Source organism: Oryzias latipes, chromosome 21 (assembly GCF_053564925.1).
Source record: "Oryzias latipes strain Hd-rR chromosome 21, Olatipes_Hd-rR_3.1".
In the NCBI taxonomy this organism is placed as follows: Eukaryota; Metazoa; Chordata; class Actinopteri; order Beloniformes; family Adrianichthyidae; genus Oryzias; species Oryzias latipes.
Window position 1 is genome coordinate 5,304,624 of NC_136257.1, and position 18,643 is coordinate 5,323,266.

Consider the following 18,643-nt stretch of genomic DNA (forward strand, 5'->3'; position numbering starts at 1 on the left):
CTAGATTGTGATTGGCTAAATTGCATTTTAAGCCGTTGTTAACCTGTGGCAACACTGTCGGGTGGGCTTTCTGTGACACTTTCCAGCTAATTTCTTAAATGTCAATTGTGCATAAAAAAGGAAGGTCAACAATGAGGGCTGCCGCTTCCTGGACAAGTGGAAACTGGATATTTCAGTGAAACTATGCATAGCTAGCTGGGAATGAACAGTGGAAAAAATTGAAAGTAATTTTGCAAAAATGTATTCAGATGTATATGTTTTTTTATGTGAAGAAATGAAAAGTACCCATTACAATAAAATGCTTCATTTGCATTTCATGTTATTATAAGGGTTCAAAGAATCTCAGGCCGAATGGTTGGCCCCCATCTCCACCTAACCCAATCCGGCCCTCTTTGGACACCCCCTGCTCCAGATGGTGCGTTGAAATGACTCACATTGCTCTGATTCTTTGCTACTTCCATGGCATGCTGAATATCCGGAGGCACGATCATGTGGTTATACACAGACTTGCCCTTTTCCTTTTCAAACTTGGCCTTGTACTCTTTCTAAAAAAGAAAGGAGAGAAGGAGCGCCGGTGAGTGAGGCAACTAGGAGCGATGAATTTGAGCTATTCTTTTTTCAAAACAAAAAAAGGTAACTGTACCTCACTGACTAGCTTGTTGACTTCCTTGCTGTGGGCGGTGTCACGCGTCTCCTTCAGGGTGGTGAAGGAGCCAGATTGCATGACCTTTTTACTGGCCGCCTTGTATTTACTCTGAGGAAAATGATGTATTAAAGTCATAAGTTTCAAAAAAGTTAATTAACCCAACGCTATTTGGAAATAATTAGTATTAATTTCTTTAACGTGTATTTTCTTTTATCCAGTTTTCAATAAATGTATCATTAATTAACATCTTGAATAGATTTGATAAATCTATGTATCTTTATTCTATTTATCCCTATTTATTCCTTTATCCCTTGTGTCATCCTATGGGGTCCAGATGACCCGATCCTTGCATTGACATGTTCTCCCTACCATGACAAAGGTGGATAAAGGTGGAAAGATTTCATGTAATCCATGGACACCAGTGAAGATCACAAATCATTGAAGAAAAAAGGTTCAGAGCACTGTCTAGTGGGTCTAGATGACCCAACTCCCAACGTTAAAGTGCCTAGGATAGCACAAGGGGTATTTATATTGCTGAAATTGCTAGAGATCCATGAAAATAGTTTTGGGACCAACAATTTAAACTTAATATGTGACTTTGTGGTTGGCCATATAGAGGAAAAACTTTCTGTTGAGTCCTACCTCTGACACCAGTGAGCGCACAGCCTTGGCATGGAGAATTTGAGGAGTGTCCAACACAGGCACATAGTTGCCTTTGTTCTTCTCATATTTCTCTTTGTACTTCACCTGGAAAAACAAAACACTTGTATGTTAAAATACAGGGAATCACCTCACAAAATGGTTATTTTTTTGACCTTCTGATGAACTAAATTAGAGATGAAACTAATAGAAAACTCACGTCACTGGCCATTTCGCTATTCTTCTTGTACATGACGGTGTACATGTCAGTGGCTACAGGTATCACACAGCCCTTCATCATCTCCTTGTCATATTTGTACTCAACCTGGGGGTTAGGCAGAGTTTTGGGGGTCAGAGCGGAGCTGTTCAGAGTAATAAAAAGCCGGTCACAAGTGTTCAGAAGAGCTCACATCACTCTGCTGCAAGGAGTTCTTTGCAGCATTGATGAAGTCAGGTCTGTCAGTCGTCCAGATCCACTTGTTCTTGGTCTGCTGATACTTTTTCCTGTAGTCCAGCTGTAAATAAAGTTTACAGTTTAATAAAGTTTTTTTTTCTAGATGTTTCTCGCTGATTCCGTCACTGAAGCAGCTTACATTGCTGATGTTCTTGTAAGCCTCTTTGGCAGCACGGATTTCGTGAGCCTCGGGGTCCATGTTGATCTGGGCCTTGCTCCTTTCATACACCTCTCTGTACTTCAACTGTAAGACGCAAAAAAAACAACATTACATTACATGTTGGAAAATATTCTGACTCCATACAGAAATGTTAGGACTGAGTTTGGGGGAAGCTTTACATCACTGGTGATCTCCTTGACCCTCTTCATGTGTTGTTGGTGTGGAGTGTCAAAGGGCAGAGAGTATCCCTTAGCCTTTGTCATGTTGTACTCCATTCTGTAGATGACCTGAGAAGATCAAGCGTTTGTTTACAGTCAGAAATAACCCAGAACTACCACAACCAAAGAACATTGTACCATTAAAAAAGGAATTTGAGAGGAAAATGAATAGAACAAAACTCACATCACTGATCTTCTTGCTGCGCTTTTGGGTCTCATACATAGGAGTCTCCAGGACAGAGGTGAACTTGTCTTTGGCACGTTCATACTGCTCCCTATATTTCCACTGATGGAGGACAACAGCACAAACATTCAGAACCGATCCTCAATTTAAGCACACATTAAATCATTCACTTTGTATTTGAAGTATTAGAACTTTTATTACTTTAGATTTATGCAAAGATGCGAGAACTATTTAAGAAAATTATTTTTTTTTAAACTAAAAAAAAAACGAAAACCTAAATTGTACAATTTAATAACGTAAACAATTTAAAATTAAATTTACAAATTTTGATTGTTCATAGAAACCCACAGCAAAATATGTGATACCTGCAAATATTTAAAACCTTGTTTTTAGACATTCAAGATACTTCTTTTTGCTCTGCACTTTTCTAAAAGTCGAGAATTTTTTGTCTCATTAACAGCCAAGATCTTAAAATGAGGAAAGTATGATTAAAATGAGTCAAAATCTGTTTGCTTTATACTCCTGTCAAAAGAAAACTTGGTTTAGAGCTCAAAAACGCTCAAATCAATTGATTCATGAAACATTCAAAAGGGATCTGACGTATGTATTTTTGACAGAATTACTTCATGACATGGAAAAGCCACAATAAATCTCTCAAAAGGTTTTTTAAATTAAATGCATTTGTTTTGAGGTTCATGATATGGGGATTTATGAAGATGGGCCAACTTTTACTGAGATCATATTCTTTCATTTCCATTTATTTTACTATTTTTTTGTCACTGTAATCCAAATAAAAAACAATTAGGTCCATAAAAACTCAGAAAATACAAATCTTTTGCCTAAAACTAACAAAAAATACTTACTATTGGGCTGTTTAAAGTAATTCTAAAGTAATTTTATCTAACAGTTACCTTTTTTGCTTATTTTTCCCTTTGTGAATGCCTGTGGGGAACTCCTTGTTTCTAGATTTTGTTCTCTTAATATAACATTTCTTGTAAATACAATTATTTGCTGCATGGACAGATATTGTTACTACTGTCTAGCGGTTTTCTCCGTAAGAGTCGTCTTTTTTTCCCGATATTTAGACTACCTTTTTGTGCAGTGCGACTTGTACTGTAGCTTCTATCAATGATGACAAATAACACAATAATATAGTTATTGAAATGCTGACATGCACAATCCCACAAATCATGCAATAAAGTGCAAACAAGCACAAAGAGATGCAACTTTATGGAAAAATGAGAACGAGTGTTGTTACCGACTGATGATGAAAGTCTGAAATCATGGCTTAAGATGAAGAGAAGACCATGGCAGGCTGATTATTTTCCGACTGTTTTCTATAAAACTATTATCTATAGATAATAGCTCTTCTTACTTAATTTCAGTGATATTTGTAAAAGCTTTTATTAACCTCCTTATAACTTATTGGATTTATGTTTTGCCCATCCTCCTTTATGTTTTTCCCAGCTTTTAATTAAATCAATGCTTCAATCCCTGAACACATGGACATCTCTTGATGCCTCCAGCCTTTCGGTTTTGCTTTAGAGCACTAACGCTGTAACACCACCAGAGATCTTTTATTTTCTGTTCTGCTCTACAAATTTAAAAAAAAATATCTATTTGGTCAAATTTTTTTTAAGTTTCTTTAATTCTTGTTTGATTGATTTTATTCTTTTTCACCTGTGATGCATTTATATGTTTTATCCGCGTATTGTGTTGGTTTGAGTTTATGTACATCACTTTGGGGCTCCTTGGTTGGTGGCGGAAGGTGCTCTAGAAATGAAGGAATGAATGAAAAATGAATGAAATTCCTTTTTTTCTGCTGTAAACTTCTTTACACTTACTGACAATAAATGACTGCCCAGAAATTCAAAGTAAATTAAATATTTATTAGGATTTGTAAATATCTGATGGTGGGATTAAAGCTTGAAAAAGACTGATGGGATGAATGGAAGTTACGTTGACTGATGGGATGGAAAGAGCTTCTAGGTGAGCATCAAACAAGTCTCTGTCTCTTTACCTGACTGCCCATTGAGGACTGGCAAAGGGCTGTGAGAATGTCAGGGCGTAGTAACACATTGCAGCCACCCTTTAGCAGGTCCTTTGCTCTGGATTTATACATTTTCTGTCCACACAAAACAACAACACAAACACAGCATGCCTGAGTTTCTATATAAAAAGACAGGGGGGGGTAGAAATGGACTTGGAGAGGAACCCTGGAGATTCAAGCTGTATGTCTTCATCTGTGCCAACAGAGAGAGGCGAAAGTTGGCAAAGACAAGTGCTCTGATGGAAACAGATGCAGCTTTGAGACAGCGCTTCAGTGGGACTATGCACGGTGACCTGTGAGGGACAAAAAGGAGGCCGGGACTGACAGACAGGAACTGTCGGGGCCATGCGACGACCAGCACCAGCAGCTCTGCTGACAAACCTCATGCACCGGCGCGACAGGTCTGAAGGGTCGCAGCAGAGTCGGCAGGCGGGTGCTTCAGCACAACCAGGGGCGTTTACCTGGCTCATGTTGTTGTTTTCCCTGGCCAGCTGGTATCTAGGGTCATCTGTGGTTATGGTGAACTTATCCTTGGTCTTCTCATAATTAGCTCTGTAGGCCCTCTGCTCAGAATGTCAGAAGGTTGTTAAAACAAATGCCTAGAAAACTGTGGGGTGCTGCACTTTTTTTGGAAATAGAGCCCATTAATACAAGTGAAAGTCAACAGTCATTTTAAACTCTCTGCATTTTCATAACCCTCAAAAGAGTGTGTCAAAGCAATGATCAAATAATGCCAAAAAAATACACCATCTTTTACCTCCAAGCTGAAAGTCCAATAGAGATGCAAAGAAACATAAATCATTTCAATGAATACTTTAGAAAAAAAGGTTCATGGCTGCACTAAAGACCCAAACATTACATTTGACATTTTTTTTATTGCATTCAGAATAAAAGAACTCACATCGTTGATGAGGACGGAGGCATTCTTCGCAGCCTGGAAAAACGGCGTGTCGCAGGTGTATTTAAAATTGCTTCTATTCTTCTCAAACGAGGCTTTGTAGAGTCTCTGTGAGGAAGAGGAAACCACCAACATTTAGGAACAAATTGCAAACCTCCCCCCCACTTGTGACATGAGACGTGCAAACAAATCTGATACGTCACCTCACTGTAGAGAGTCTTGTTCCTCTCGGCCTGCTGCATCTCAGGAGTGTCCCATGCGTAGCATCCAATACCCTTCAGCCATTCTAGGTCCTCCTTGTACTTGACCTGCAGTGATGATCAGAAACAAGGATTACATTTAATATCACGTCTGTTCTTATATATAGTGTCTTGTGGTGGAGAACTGAAGGAAAAAAACTTACGTTGCTGATGTTTTCACCCACAACTCTGTTGAAGAAGAACTCAGGACGATCAGGGATGGACTTCCACGTCCCCAGAGTGCTGATGTATTTCTCTCTGTATTTCACCTGCGACGTAAAGTTAAGGTGAATCAGTGAACCTCATCTTGATATCAAAATGTAAATAGAAGTGTCACAAAGCTCTCTGAAACCTCAATGTATAACATTTCAGTTGCTGACCTCACTGATGTCGTCAGTGACTCTGCGGTGGCAGAGGATGTCCAAAGCATCCTTGACTGTGTGGTAGTGGCCCTTAGAAAGCTCAAACGTCTCCTTATAACGCAGCTGAAGAAACACAAAGACAGAAAGGGTAAGCTTTTTTTCCCCCTTTAAACTAGTAGCAAAGTCAAATCTTATTAAACACATTTGTAAAGTTGCTTAATGTAACTAAAAACACAGAAACATGGATTCTAGGCACTAAATATGTGAAATTTAGGGTAAAACAAGTTCAATTGTCCATTTCTAAAAAGTTTGCTAATAGGCTAAAGGGAGCCACAGGAATACCGATAAAGCAATACTCACATCACTGGACTGCAGGTATGCTTTCTTGGCACGTATCAGGTGAGGGGTATCAGCAATGGCGGTATATCTGTGTTTCATCTTCTCATACTGGTCTTTGTACTTGTTCTAACAGAAGAATAAAAAATAATGAGTTAATAAAATAGACAATCTGTGAACATGAGTCATTTAAACTCTATAAAGATGGAATCAGGAAAAATAGTTGCTACATGGAGGAGTCAGACAATTTTCCTCCAAACGCAACAGAAAAATGGAGAGTCGACGAGCTGAAGGATCCTAAAAGTCCCACTCCAATAAAAATGGCGTTTTTGGTATTTGGTGGCATTTTTCTCATAATACAGGACACATGTAAAATAAAAACGGCCTGAAATTGCGTTTATGAGTATTTCCTTAGTTAAATCGTTGTCTATCAACAACTCAGAGCTGAATTTCTGATGAACTCCTGCTGCTCTGCAGAAACTTTGTCCTAGAAAATGACACAGATTTTTCGATTTTACCTAAAGATTGCATGATCTTAGCTAAAAGGGCACTGGTAATGCTTTTTAGCTAAAAAAGATGAACAGAGTGGGACTTAAAATACTAACAGAATTCAAGGGCATTCAGTAAGAAAGAAAAACAAAACTATATGAAACTAGTTTGGTAAAAAAAAAAAAGCAGAAGACTTACATTACTGTAGACCACTTTCATTCTTCTGGCATGCTCCATATCTGGTGTTTCTTTTTCTGGTGTGAAGTGTGCCCTTTCCTTGGTTGCCAGATCTGTGTACTGGTACTGCAGGGGAATAGAAGTATTAAAAAGTGGAACCAAAATGTGGTACTTTCAAAAGCAATTTTAAAATTTTCATTACCTTGTTGGAGAGCTGTTGAGCCCATTTGACCCTCTTGATATCCAAAGAATCTGCAGAAGACGTAACCTTGGCCATTTCCTGTTTGCTATGAGCTTTGTAGATTAGCTGAGGAGAGATTAGCGGCAGAAGTCAAACAAGTTTTAATGTGTTTCAGAATTAAAAAAAGACAATAAGATCAAATGTGTTTAGAAGAACCACTCACATTACTCATGTGCGTCTTCAGCTCAGTTACACGCTTGTACTCCGGAGTATCAAGAACCACGGTGAAGTTAGCCAGGTTTTTCTTTGCCTCCACTGGATAGCTCGCCTGAAAAAGTGAGGATGATGTGGGGATAAAAAAAAGCAAAATACTGAAAACTCAGGATTTTTCTTCATTTTAATTTTTCAAAAAGAGTTTATTTTTGAAAAAACAACAAACACAAACCCTTTGTTTGGTGATGCTGCGGACATGAACCATCTCAGGGGTGTCATACAAGAAGCAGCCGACGCCCCTCAGCCACATCAGATCCTCTTTATATTTTAGCTAAAAGTACAGAAAATATCCAATTTAATCAAAATTTTATTGCACGTTTAACTGAGTTCTGCCAAAACCAGCGTTCTTGCGTTCTCAGCTTACATCGCTGGTGATCTCATTGACGTGGTAACAGTGCATGAGTTCCGGTGTCATGGGCATGGAGATCAGCTGGCCTTTGCTGTTGGTGTATTTCTCTTTGTAGCAAAGCTAGAACGGGGAAAAAAAGAAAGACGGGATCTGAATGACATAAAGTGCTTAGCCAAACGAATAAAAAAAGTGGGTTCCGTACATCACTGAGGTTTCGTTGGTTCATCTTGACTTGATTGATATCAGGAGTGTCGTAGGTTAAGTGGATCTTGTCCTTCTGCTTCTCGTAAGCCTCACGATACAGACGCTGGAAGAGCATAAATAAGATCAGGTGGGTCCTCAAGCAGGAGGATCAAAATCATGGAAATAAAAATCACTTCTTACATCATTGATCATCTTGTTAACCTTCCTGGAGGTAACAAAGCTGACCCCCTCTGGATGAAGAGTATACGCCTTAGCCTTCATCATCTCATAGGCTTCCTTGTATTTAAACTGCAAATATGTGACATAGTTTGGTTATTTTGGTTCCATCAGAACACAACTTATAACTATTAAAATATGAGAGACTCACGCTGCTGGTCACAACTTTGTTTATCTTTGCCTGTTTGATCAGAGGAGTATCGTTGGGAAGGGAGTAACCCGTGGGCATGAAGTTCTTGTTGGCTTCCTTGTACTTTTTCTATAAAAGAGGTACACACAGTCAAAAGGGACACTTTTGTGGCGAAGCAACATTCAAATGTGTGTCGGTGAAAAGAATACATCACACTGCACCAAGAAACCTTTGTAAATTGAAATCAATTCAGCAAAAGTCCTCTTGTTTCTTATGAATCTTTTAAGATCAAAGTTTTTGTTTTAAGTATATCATTTTTCTTTTACATGTTGCAGTTATTTTCATGACTACTATAAGAATTAATGTTATTTACTGGATAACATTAGAATGCTATTTTATTATTTCGAATTTGCATTTCATTTGTTGCATAAATGAAAAATAAACACATTTCAGGTGAATGTCTCACCTGCGTAATGAATTTGACTGTCTATTTCATAACAGTTAACACTACAAATTTATATAATTGTTATTCACAATTTTACATTTGGTTTCCTTAAGGATTTACCGCTTTGCAGGAATGGCAGAAATTTAAAGTTAAGTACAAACTTTGAAAAACAAAATAAACTTACATCACTCTGGACGTAGTTGGCCATCCTGGCTCTCTCGGTTTCAATGGTAACAGCAGGTGAGCTGCTGCTTCCTTTGACATTTGTGTTATAGTCGTAGCGGTAGTGGAGCTGGAAGAACAAAAAAAAGATCATTTTTTACTGTTTAAACTTGATTTGGGAATTAAATGAGACAACAATAAAATTTACATGGCATTTACAATGTCAGTAGGAAAATATTAAAGTAAATAAAACCCAAAGTTACTCACGTCACTCAGATTCTGAGCGTTCTGCTTGGCCGTCTCATACACAGGAGTGTCCGTCACCACAGTGTACTCCTTAAAGGCTTCAATACCCTTAGCTCTGTACTTGGCCTAAAACAAAAACGTTCAATAAATTAAAGTTTTCTTTAAAAAAAAAGCTTAGCAGGTTACGAAACTCAGATCAAACATTTTGGACGGGGTGCACCTACCTCACTCTGAAGGATACCAGCTTGTTTGACACGGAGGATCTCTGGAGTGTCCCAGGCATAGCAGCCGATACCCTTCAGCCAGTTCATATCATCTTTGTAGAAAATCTGTAGTAAGAAAAAAAAAAATCAGGTAAATAGCACGAATTTTTGAGGGGAAATACTCATGGATGTAAAAATGTTACTCACATCACTGAGCTGTTCATTGACTTTGCGCGCTTGGACATACATCTGCATGTCAGGCATGCAAATCCACTGGTGCAGATACTTTCGGTAGTTGATGCCACTGACAGTTTTCTGGGTGTTACGAGCGGACAAGATCTCCAGCATGTCTGGGGGGATATGATTTTTGGCCTTGGTCTTCTCGTAATTGTCTTTGTACAGACGCTGTGAAGAGTGAGAACAGACGATTTCATTAGTTGTCATGTTAGATTCCCTTGAAATCTAACTGACTGTCAAGACTTTACAAAGAGTTTTCCTAAATATGTTCTACAATGAAGGTATACATGTTCAAGATACGTACGTCTAAGACCAGCTTTCCAACCTGGACGCAGCGAGCAGTGGCCGGATCATCCTGAAGCGACTTGGGCAGACTGTATAGGGATTTGAACTTTTCATAGTCCTCCTTGTATTTCACCTGCAATGACAAGTGTTGTTTTTTTTTAGTTTGTAAATGGAGACAACCATAATAGTTGGAAAATAAAGATGATCCTGAAAACATTATAGTAAAGAGTTGATCTTACATTGCTGAGTATGACCTTCTGTTGTTTTGCATGCTGCAGCGCATGTGAGTCATGTGGGATGCGGTAGCTCTTGGCTTTGATTTTGTCCCAGGCAGATGTGTAGATTTTCTGTTGAAAGTTCAACAACAATGAGGACAACGTGTTGCAGTTCAAAAACCATAGCATGTATATCTGACACCTTTTGTTTTCTTTTTGCTTACATTGCTGAAGAAGTATTTGAAGTTGTGGCATCTGGCGTAGTCGTGGGTGTCCAGGATAGCGGTGTACAAGTGCTTCTCCTTGTGATATGCCTCCCTGTAGTTCAGCTGTGGCAGACGGTTTCATTAAATCTATAGGCTCAGTGTTTTTATTCTTATGGCTCAATTTTAAACGCAGCTCACCCACCTCACTGGCCCAGGTGTGACCCAGGACAGCCGTCACATACTCTGGCGTGTCTGTCACAATTGAGTAGTTGTTGAACTCCTTTTTGGCCTCTGCTCTATACTTAAGCTATGGGGCAATTAAAAAAAAAAGTGTAAAACACTGTTTTGGGGAAAAATCTTATAGTTAAAAGTAAAAAAAATATGATGAAAAAATGCTGTTACTCACATCACTTTGTAGCTCGTAGGACTTCTTGGCACGGAGAATCTCTGGTGTGTCCCAGACATAGCATCCAATTCCCTTCATCCAGTTCAGGTCATCTTTGTAAAACACCTGTCAAATGATCACAGAAAATTAAACCCTTACTATATTGTAAAAAAAATTAAATAATTCACCCTATATATCATATAATATCATATCATATTTGGTACAAACATTTCTGATACACACATACCATTGGTATGGTTCAAACCTTCATTAAAAATCCATTGTATGTAACTTGCTTTAATGTTTCTACCCTGTAGTTCAGCATCATTCCACTAGGGGCAATAGAAGGTCTTTTTCTTGCTTATTTCAAAATGGCTGCTTCCTTGAAATCTCAAAAACACTTTTGGCGGGAAACGTTTAGCTAATTTTCAAAACATTATGGTGAGAATAACTAATCTATTGTTATTTATTCTTTAAAAAGACTACTAGCTGGAATGGAAGACTGAATAATTTGTTGATAATTACTTTTTATGATACAGTTACACCCTGTTAAAAATGTGTTGATCACAAAACTCGTCAATATTTTTGCATCTTAAACTAGCCTTTTTGTGAGCAAAAACTTACCAAATCACTAAATGTGTCACAATTAATTTGTCTCTTTAAAAAATGTTATTGCATATTTTGTAGATTTCATTACATGATTTAAGAAGTATGTTAGTTCCATAAAATTTGAATTTTTTCTAATTCCTTTAAGTTGTGTGCTTTAAAAGGTTAACTGAACGTAAAGGACTAATCTGAACAATTTTCAACAGGGTTGTTTCAAGTGTTTAACCTAAGATGAAAATTTCAAAGTAGTTTACGTGGCTTTTTGATGAGATGGGTACTAAAAAGTACAAACGAGAGGCTTACATCACTGAGTATCTCGTTAGTCTTGCGGGCACGGATGGCATCCTCCTGTTCTGGATGGCAGGTCCACTGGTGCAGGTAGGTGCGATACAGGACGTTGCTCAACATGTCCTGGCAGCGCTTAGCTACCTGGTTAGCAATGATGTCGGATGGAATGTGGTTTTTGGTCTTGGATTGATGGTAGTCTTTCTGGTAGATCCTCTGTTACAACCATTGGTGTTTGACACACAGAAGAAACGAAATAAAATGGAGATTTAGACAATTAAAAAACACCTAAATACAGTATAACACACACAGGGACAATAAAGCCCTCCCTACTCAGTACTTCATTTGTCAAAAGTAACACTTAACTGTCATTAAAAAAGTTGTTTTTCAAACATTTTCTAAGTAAAAACAACTGAACTGTATATAACAGGGATAAACACACTGTTAAACTGCAGAAATCTCACCATTGGCTTATTCTTCTCCTGCTGTCCACAGCGCACCACCTCAGGGAAGTCCACCAGAGTCCCAGCGATGTAGTGACCTTTAGCTTTTTCATGAGCATCCTTGTACTTGACCTAGTATTAAAACAAAAAGGGAAAGAAAATATTCAATCCACCTCCACGTATATGTTTTAAAATGCTTTACCAACACTCACTGCTACAAACATGTGTGGACACTCACATCACTGGCAATTTCTCTGCCCTTCTTCCCAGTGAGCAGTGGGATAAACTCGTGGTTTAGCTTGTAGCCAGCAGCCTTGGTCTCATCCCATTGCATTTTGTAGGTTTTCTGCAAATAAAATGAGAAAAGTTAACAAAAAGTGTTACTATTATTATTAGCCCAAAATAATAAATCCAGCTAGAGAAACAAAAGTTTGTGAGCCATCGTACCTCACTGATGATCTTCGCCACTTCTCTGCTATGGGCCAGTTGAGGAGTATCATCTGACCCGATGTAGTGACCCTTTTCTGCATTGAAACTTTCTTTATATTTCAGCTGTGGTAGAAAGAAAAAGTCAGTGGAACAATCTTTCCATTATCTTTTGTTAAAGGAAGTCTGCCTAGTGTTAAACTGCATACATCACTGAGGTTGGCAGCATTTATTTTTGCCAAGACGATTTCAGGGCGATCCACAACAAGGGTGAATTTTCCAAACTCCGCAATAGCATTTTTCTTGTAGAGTCTCTGCAAAGAAGAAGAAAAAAGGGAGGCTTAACTCTGGCAAACAAAATAAACAAACAATAATAGCTGGTACAAGATTTGATAGAAAAAACATACATCGTTAAGGATTTCCTGTGCTTTCTTGACTTTGACATGGTCAACAGAGTCAGCTGCCACCCAACCGTAGCCTCTGATCCACTCCAAGTCTGCCTTGTAGAGAACCTACAGAAAGAAACAATAGTCAGTTCTAAACACCATATCTTAATTCATTTTTAAATGTTAAAATCTGAGTTTTAGGCTCACGTCGCTTTGCAGATCATAGACTTTGCGGGCCTGGATCACATCATTTTGGTCTGGCATACAAGTCCACTGGTGCAGGTATGTTCTGTAGTTAAAGTCATTGACTTGCTTCTGGCATTTCTTGGCCAACTCAAGGTTCAGCATGTCCACTGGCAGGTTGAACTTGGTCTTGGACTTGTTGAAGTCCTTCTTGTACAGAGCATCACTGGCAATCTTGGCTGAGTTCAGAGCCAGCATGATCAGGGGATCATCCTGGACACAGCGAGCTCCAATGTGGTGGCCGACCTGCTTACGGTAACTTTCCAAATATTTATGCTGAAGAACAGGAAAAATTAAGAGTCACTATGTTAATCTGCTCAAGTGATTCAAGTGAATTGTAAAAAATCCTGGAAGACTTCACCCCTTTTGCTTTAAGGATTAAGAAGATTTTCCACTTTTCTACTTACTTTACTTTGCACTTGAGTTGTAGTGGTGCACTGCTTGATGGATACAGCGTCAGAAGGCATAAAGTATCCAGTCGCTTTCACTTTGTCCCACGCATCAGTGTACAGTTTCTACAAAAAAGATCAATTTAGAAAAATTTTAAACAAATAATTAAAGATAACGTTGGAATAAGACAAAGAGAAATTAAATGTTTAGGATCACCCGGTGAGACTTTGCACTTACCGGGTGAATGTTTTTAGCCACTTCCCTGGCTGTGACAATCAATGGAGTCTCGACCAACGAGTACTTGGTCTTATCCTGATGCCAGGCCTCACGGTACTTTGCCTGAAAGAAAGAGAAATAAATATTCAATTACAAAAAATTTATCAAATTAATTACTGCTAAGTGTCTGCAAAGTTGGAATTGTAAAAAGAAAACAAACATTTAAATACATTATGTCCCATATTACCTCTTTATGTATTATTCATTGCCTCACCTCATTAAGGACATCAGCTGCGTTCTTAGCGCGCACAATATCCATTCTGTCTGAAGGAATTGTGAACGGCTGCTTATCCAACTGAATACGGTAGCCTCTCTAAAAAAAAGTGCACAAAAACACAGAAGAATAATGAGGAAATGAGACAAATCCATTGAAACTGGTTCTAATGTCCAACAAAATGTCATGTGTGCGTTCATTTCTCATTGCTAATTGAATAAACTACTTTTCAGTAAAACCTTCCATCTTTAATTTTCTATTTGTTACATTAGTTTAAAATGGTTTTCCTAATATTTCATTCTGCTTAATGTCATTGAAAGTTTTAAGGACGATATAAATCGGTTGGAAACTGTTTTTTCTAGCCTTGCCACAAATTTCTAGTATTACAAGGACTTTTATTCTAAATATATTAATATTTTATATATTTGATCGACTTTGTAAGATAAGACTTACATCTGCAAGGATCTTCTGTGCATTCTTAGCCTTCATAACATCCACACACTCATGTGGCGACCATCCACAGCCACGTATCCACTCCATGTCAGCTTTGTACACAGCCTTGGAGAGAAAAGAGCAAACACATTTTTAAAAATCATGCATACCTATGTAGACATTTCCCATGATTTTGATCATTGAAAAAGATATAGAACTGTTTGTCCTTAACAGGATGCCCAACTTACATCACTTTGGAGATCATAGGCCTTCCTGGCTTGAACCACATCGTTGGAATCTGGCAGGCAGGTCCACTGGTGCAGGTACGTTCTGTAGTTAAAGTCGTTGACTTGCTTCTGGCATTTCTTGGCCAACTCAAGGTTCAGCATGTCCACTGGCAGGTTGAACTTGGTCTTGGACTTGTTGAAGTCCTTCTTGTACAGAGCATCACTGGCAATCTTAGCTGAGTTCAGAGCCAGCATGATAAGGGGATCATCCTGGACACAGCGAGCTCCAATGTGGTGGCCGACTTGGTTGCGATATCCTGTCTTATACTTGTACTAATAGTGAAAGAAGGAGGAGGAGTAAAAATTAGGCCAGTAAAATTATCAACATTTGTAATTATGTGTTTTTTTCCCCTTACGTCGCTTATGATATCTCTGGAAGCTTTAGCTTTCAGAACAGAGACAGCATCCTCTTTGATGTGGTAGCCCTTAGCCTTCTGGTCATCCCATGCCTTTGTGTACAATTTCTGCTCAAGTTCAGAAAAAAAGTGATAGTTAGATATGGCTCAAATACACACACAGCATTTTATTTGTTAATTCAGGGTAACTGTTCACTTACGTTGCTGACAGTCACAGCGTTTGCCTTTGCTAGTTCAAAGGTAGGTGCGTTTGATGGCATGTGAATGACCAGCTTGTCTTTGTCCCACACTTCTCTGTATTTTCTCTGTTAGAAAGAAACCAAAACATGTTGTTGTTTTTGTATGCTCCTGACATTCACACTAAATAAATATTTAATTTAACAACTGAAATAAGCGTGCACTGAAATGATATTACGTACATCACTTAGGTTGTCAGAATTTTGTTTGGATAGAACGATAGCAGGGAGATCCACAATGCTTGTGAACTTGACAGTGCTTGGGTGCTGACGGTAGAGCCTATCATTCAGAACAGTTTGAGCGTGTTTCACTTTGACTACATCCACACAATCCTGAGTTGACCAGCCACATCCTCTCAGCCACTCTAGGTCGGCTTTGTAAACAGCCTAGAAAACAATAAAAAATGCATTAGCTTGCTGACAGTCTCTACATTCATTAGAATAGTCCTGGCACCAAACATCTACAGAAAAAGAATTGTAAGAAAACGTATAAAAGCATACATTTTCATACATCACATTTGAATAATCATTAGCTATATCAACTATTTATGATTTCATGCATACAGCAATAAAATTAAAGTTAAAAATCTAAAGTTTTGATCAAATCTAATGTTTAGAAACTGATGAACCTACATCACTTCTCAGGTCGTAGACCTTTCTGGCCTGGACCACATCATTGGAGTCTGGCAGGCAAGTCCACTGGTGCAGGTAGTTTCTGTAGTTGAAGTCATTGACTTGTCGCTGGCACTTTTTGGCGAGTTCTACAGACAGCATGTCCACCGGAAGGTGATATTTTGTCTTGGTCTTGTTGAAGTCTTTCTTATAGATGTTGTCACTGGAGATCTTTGCCGCATTAGCAGCTAACATAAGCAGTGGGTCGTCCTGAACGCTCAAGGCCCCAATGTGATGGCCGCATTGTTTGCGGTATCCGGCCTTATATTTATACTGAAATCAGGGGAAAAAAGGTGTTTTTTTAGTAATAAAATAGAAACAGAAAAGAAATGGAAAGTGGCTCTTAAAATAAAAAATGTAAACGAGGTGTTCAAACATACATCGCTGACAATGTCACGGGATGCCTTGGCAGCTACAACAGAAACAGCGTCCTTAGGAAGATAGTAGCCCTTGTTTATGGTGTTCACAAATCCTTCACGGTAATATTTCTGTGGGGAAAAAAACACATGATGGTGTCATACAGTATTTTGGAATTTCCCATGTCAATTATGAAATAATGAAAATACTTTGATAGGAGTATTTTCAAATAAAAAAAAAAACGTGATTACCAGACTGGTGTTGAGTTTATTCTGCTGGGCCAGGATGATCTCTGGAGTGTCAGGCATGATGTGAAGGTTGGTCTTATCACTCTCCCAGGCAGCAACATATGCTTTCTATAAGAGGGATTTAAAAAGCATGATATCAATAATTTGTTGAGATTAGCTTTAAGTCCATGACATGACCACAACAACAAAATAGCCTTATTTGAAAGTGTTCTCATTGGTTTGGTAGTGATGCACCTTGTTCATGATTTGGGCATTGGCCTGGGCGAGGGCGTATGGCATGTCAGTTGTCTTGGCAGTAAATTTGAAGGTGCTGGGATGCTGGCGATACTTCCTCTCACTCAGAATCTCAGCTGCTTTTTTGGCTTTCTCAACATCAACTGAACCTATTGGTACCCATCCCATTCCCTTGACCCATTCCATGTCAGCCTTATACACAGCCTAGGAGCAGAAAACAATGAAACAGTCAGCTAAATCATCACAAGGCTATAGAAGGACATTACAACATAATAAATACAGACTTACATCACTTTGCAGGTCATAAGCCTTCCTGGCCTGTACCACGTCATTGGAATCTGGCAAACAGGTCCAATTGTGTAGACGAGTTCTATAGTTGAAGTCATTGACTTGTATCTGGCATTTCTTTGCAAGTTCAAGGTTCAACATGTCCACTGGCAGGTGGAATTTGGTCTTGGATTTGTTGAAGTCCTTCTTGTACAGAACTTCACTGGCAATCTTGGCTGAGTTCAGAGCCAGCATGATCAGGGGATCATCCTGGACACAGCGAGCTCCAATGTGGTGCCCGACCTGCTTACGGTAACCTGTCTTGTACTTGTACTGTACAAAAGACAGAAGAAAACAAAGTGTTACCATTACAGAAAGTTTTGAATTTCACATACAAAAGGAACAAGGCTTTCATTGTCACATACATCACTGATGATTTCTCTTCCGTGTTTGGCGGCAATGATGGAAACAGCATCAGCCTTCATGTCATAGCCCTTTCTGAAAATCTTCTCGACATCTTCTCTATAAAGTTTCTGAAAATTAAACAAATAAATTAATACATTGCAAACAGAAACAGAAACATGGGAAGCAACTCAAATATGAAAAGATCAAACACACCTTGCTGATGTTGTAGGCATTGGCCTTAGAAAGCAGCAGTTCAGGGAGGTCTGGGGTCACATGGGTCTTAAGCTTATCTGCCTCCCATGCAGCTATGTAGTTTTTCTGTGTTGTGGTAAGAAAATAAATTAATTACACAAATCATGATCATAAGAAAAATGCTGAAAAACTAAAATAGCTGACCTTATTCATGATTTCTGCATTCGTTTTTGCCAAGACCATGGGCATAGAATGCATGTCTGTGGTGAATTTCAGAGTCTCTGGTTTCTGCTTGTAGAGAAGGTCACTGAGAATTTTTGAAGCATTCTTAGCCTTCAGCACATCCAAAGAGCCTATGGGGACCCACCCTACGCCAACAACTTCATCTAAGTCTGCCTTGTACACAGCCTGGATAAAAGAAGCACAAAAATATGTAATACAAGAGCACAGCTGCATCTAATGCAGGGATAAAGTCAGAAAGATGCTTACATCACTCTGAAGATCATAGGCTTTCCTGGCCTGTACAACATCATTGGAGTCTGGCAGGCAAGTCCACTGGTGCAGGCGAGTGATATAATTGAAGTGGTTGACTTGCTTCTGGCATTTCTTGGCCAACTCAAGGTTCAGCATGTCCACGGGCAGATGGAATTTGGTCTTGGACTTATTGAAGTCCTTCTTGTACAGAACTTCACTGGCAATCTTGGCTGAGTTCAAAGCCAGCATGATCAGAGGATCATCCTGGACACAGCGGGCTCCAATGTGGTGGCCGACCTGCTTACGGTATCCTGTCTTGTACTTGTACTGTTAAAAATAACGAAAGTGGTTTGTGATCTAACTTAAATGTTGCCATAATAATGTTCCAATTTGAAAACAAAAGGGAAAACTCACATCACTGATGATCTCCCTGGAGCCCTTGGCAGCCTTGACAGAGACTGAGTCAGGAGGAAGGAAGTAACCCTTCTTAATGGTTTCCTCAAAACCTTGTCTGTATAATTTCTGCAAAACAAGTTGTAAAAATGTAATAAAACATCAACAGAACTAAAGCGCAATGTTGTATAAAGTGTTAAGTCTACTAATGTAACAAATGTAAGAAAACTTT

At 38.8% G+C, this 18,643-nt stretch overlaps 1 protein-coding gene across 50 annotated transcripts in view; it reads right to left on the bottom strand.

Moving 5' to 3' along the window:
- neb (nebulin) overlaps positions 1-18,643 on the bottom strand; it is a 61,366-nt gene that overhangs the window by 18,239 nt on the left and 24,484 nt on the right. For 29 of the 50 annotated variants that reach the window (XM_023951055.2, XM_078939147.1, XM_023951061.1 and 26 more), the window contains 56 exons: positions 18,433-18,540; positions 18,034-18,345; positions 17,749-17,952; positions 17,566-17,670; positions 17,373-17,480; positions 16,969-17,280; positions 16,681-16,884; positions 16,450-16,554; positions 16,222-16,329; positions 15,803-16,114; positions 15,353-15,556; positions 15,134-15,238; positions 14,934-15,041; positions 14,539-14,850; positions 14,312-14,416; positions 13,859-13,957; positions 13,606-13,707; positions 13,386-13,493; positions 12,943-13,254; positions 12,757-12,861; positions 12,559-12,663; positions 12,371-12,475; positions 12,162-12,269; positions 11,945-12,055; positions 11,499-11,696; positions 10,611-10,715; positions 10,407-10,511; positions 10,223-10,327; positions 10,023-10,130; positions 9,803-9,916; positions 9,469-9,666; positions 9,283-9,387; positions 9,080-9,184; positions 8,835-8,942; positions 8,227-8,334; positions 8,040-8,147; positions 7,858-7,962; positions 7,671-7,775; positions 7,479-7,577; positions 7,257-7,361; positions 7,055-7,159; positions 6,874-6,978; positions 6,211-6,315; positions 5,869-5,973; positions 5,653-5,757; positions 5,453-5,557; positions 5,253-5,357; positions 4,322-4,426; positions 2,302-2,403; positions 2,079-2,186; positions 1,879-1,983; positions 1,696-1,800; positions 1,506-1,610; positions 1,289-1,393; positions 644-754; positions 435-545 (listed from right to left, as the gene is read on the bottom strand). In XM_023951055.2, coding sequence (XP_023806823.1) covers positions 435-545; positions 644-754; positions 1,289-1,393; positions 1,506-1,610; positions 1,696-1,800; positions 1,879-1,983; positions 2,079-2,186; positions 2,302-2,403; positions 4,322-4,426; positions 5,253-5,357; positions 5,453-5,557; positions 5,653-5,757; positions 5,869-5,973; positions 6,211-6,315; positions 6,874-6,978; positions 7,055-7,159; positions 7,257-7,361; positions 7,479-7,577; positions 7,671-7,775; positions 7,858-7,962; positions 8,040-8,147; positions 8,227-8,334; positions 8,835-8,942; positions 9,080-9,184; positions 9,283-9,387; positions 9,469-9,666; positions 9,803-9,916; positions 10,023-10,130; positions 10,223-10,327; positions 10,407-10,511; positions 10,611-10,715; positions 11,499-11,696; positions 11,945-12,055; positions 12,162-12,269; positions 12,371-12,475; positions 12,559-12,663; positions 12,757-12,861; positions 12,943-13,254; positions 13,386-13,493; positions 13,606-13,707; positions 13,859-13,957; positions 14,312-14,416; positions 14,539-14,850; positions 14,934-15,041; positions 15,134-15,238; positions 15,353-15,556; positions 15,803-16,114; positions 16,222-16,329; positions 16,450-16,554; positions 16,681-16,884; positions 16,969-17,280; positions 17,373-17,480; positions 17,566-17,670; positions 17,749-17,952; positions 18,034-18,345; positions 18,433-18,540 — 7,440 coding nt within the window. Of the gene's footprint in view, positions 1-434; positions 546-643; positions 755-1,288; positions 1,394-1,505; positions 1,611-1,695; positions 1,801-1,878; positions 1,984-2,078; positions 2,187-2,301; positions 2,404-4,321; positions 4,427-4,812; positions 4,915-5,252; positions 5,358-5,452; positions 5,558-5,652; positions 5,758-5,868; positions 5,974-6,210; positions 6,316-6,873; positions 6,979-7,054; positions 7,160-7,256; positions 7,362-7,478; positions 7,578-7,670; positions 7,776-7,857; positions 7,963-8,039; positions 8,148-8,226; positions 8,335-8,834; positions 8,943-9,079; positions 9,185-9,282; positions 9,388-9,468; positions 9,667-9,802; positions 9,917-10,022; positions 10,131-10,222; positions 10,328-10,406; positions 10,512-10,610; positions 10,716-11,498; positions 11,697-11,944; positions 12,056-12,161; positions 12,270-12,370; positions 12,476-12,558; positions 12,664-12,756; positions 12,862-12,942; positions 13,255-13,385; positions 13,494-13,605; positions 13,708-13,858; positions 13,958-14,311; positions 14,417-14,538; positions 14,851-14,933; positions 15,042-15,133; positions 15,239-15,352; positions 15,557-15,802; positions 16,115-16,221; positions 16,330-16,449; positions 16,555-16,680; positions 16,885-16,968; positions 17,281-17,372; positions 17,481-17,565; positions 17,671-17,748; positions 17,953-18,033; positions 18,346-18,432; positions 18,541-18,643 lie in introns of all 50 variants that reach the window. The other 21 variants (XM_078939176.1, XM_078939174.1, XM_078939171.1 and 18 more) reach the window with 1 other exon arrangement.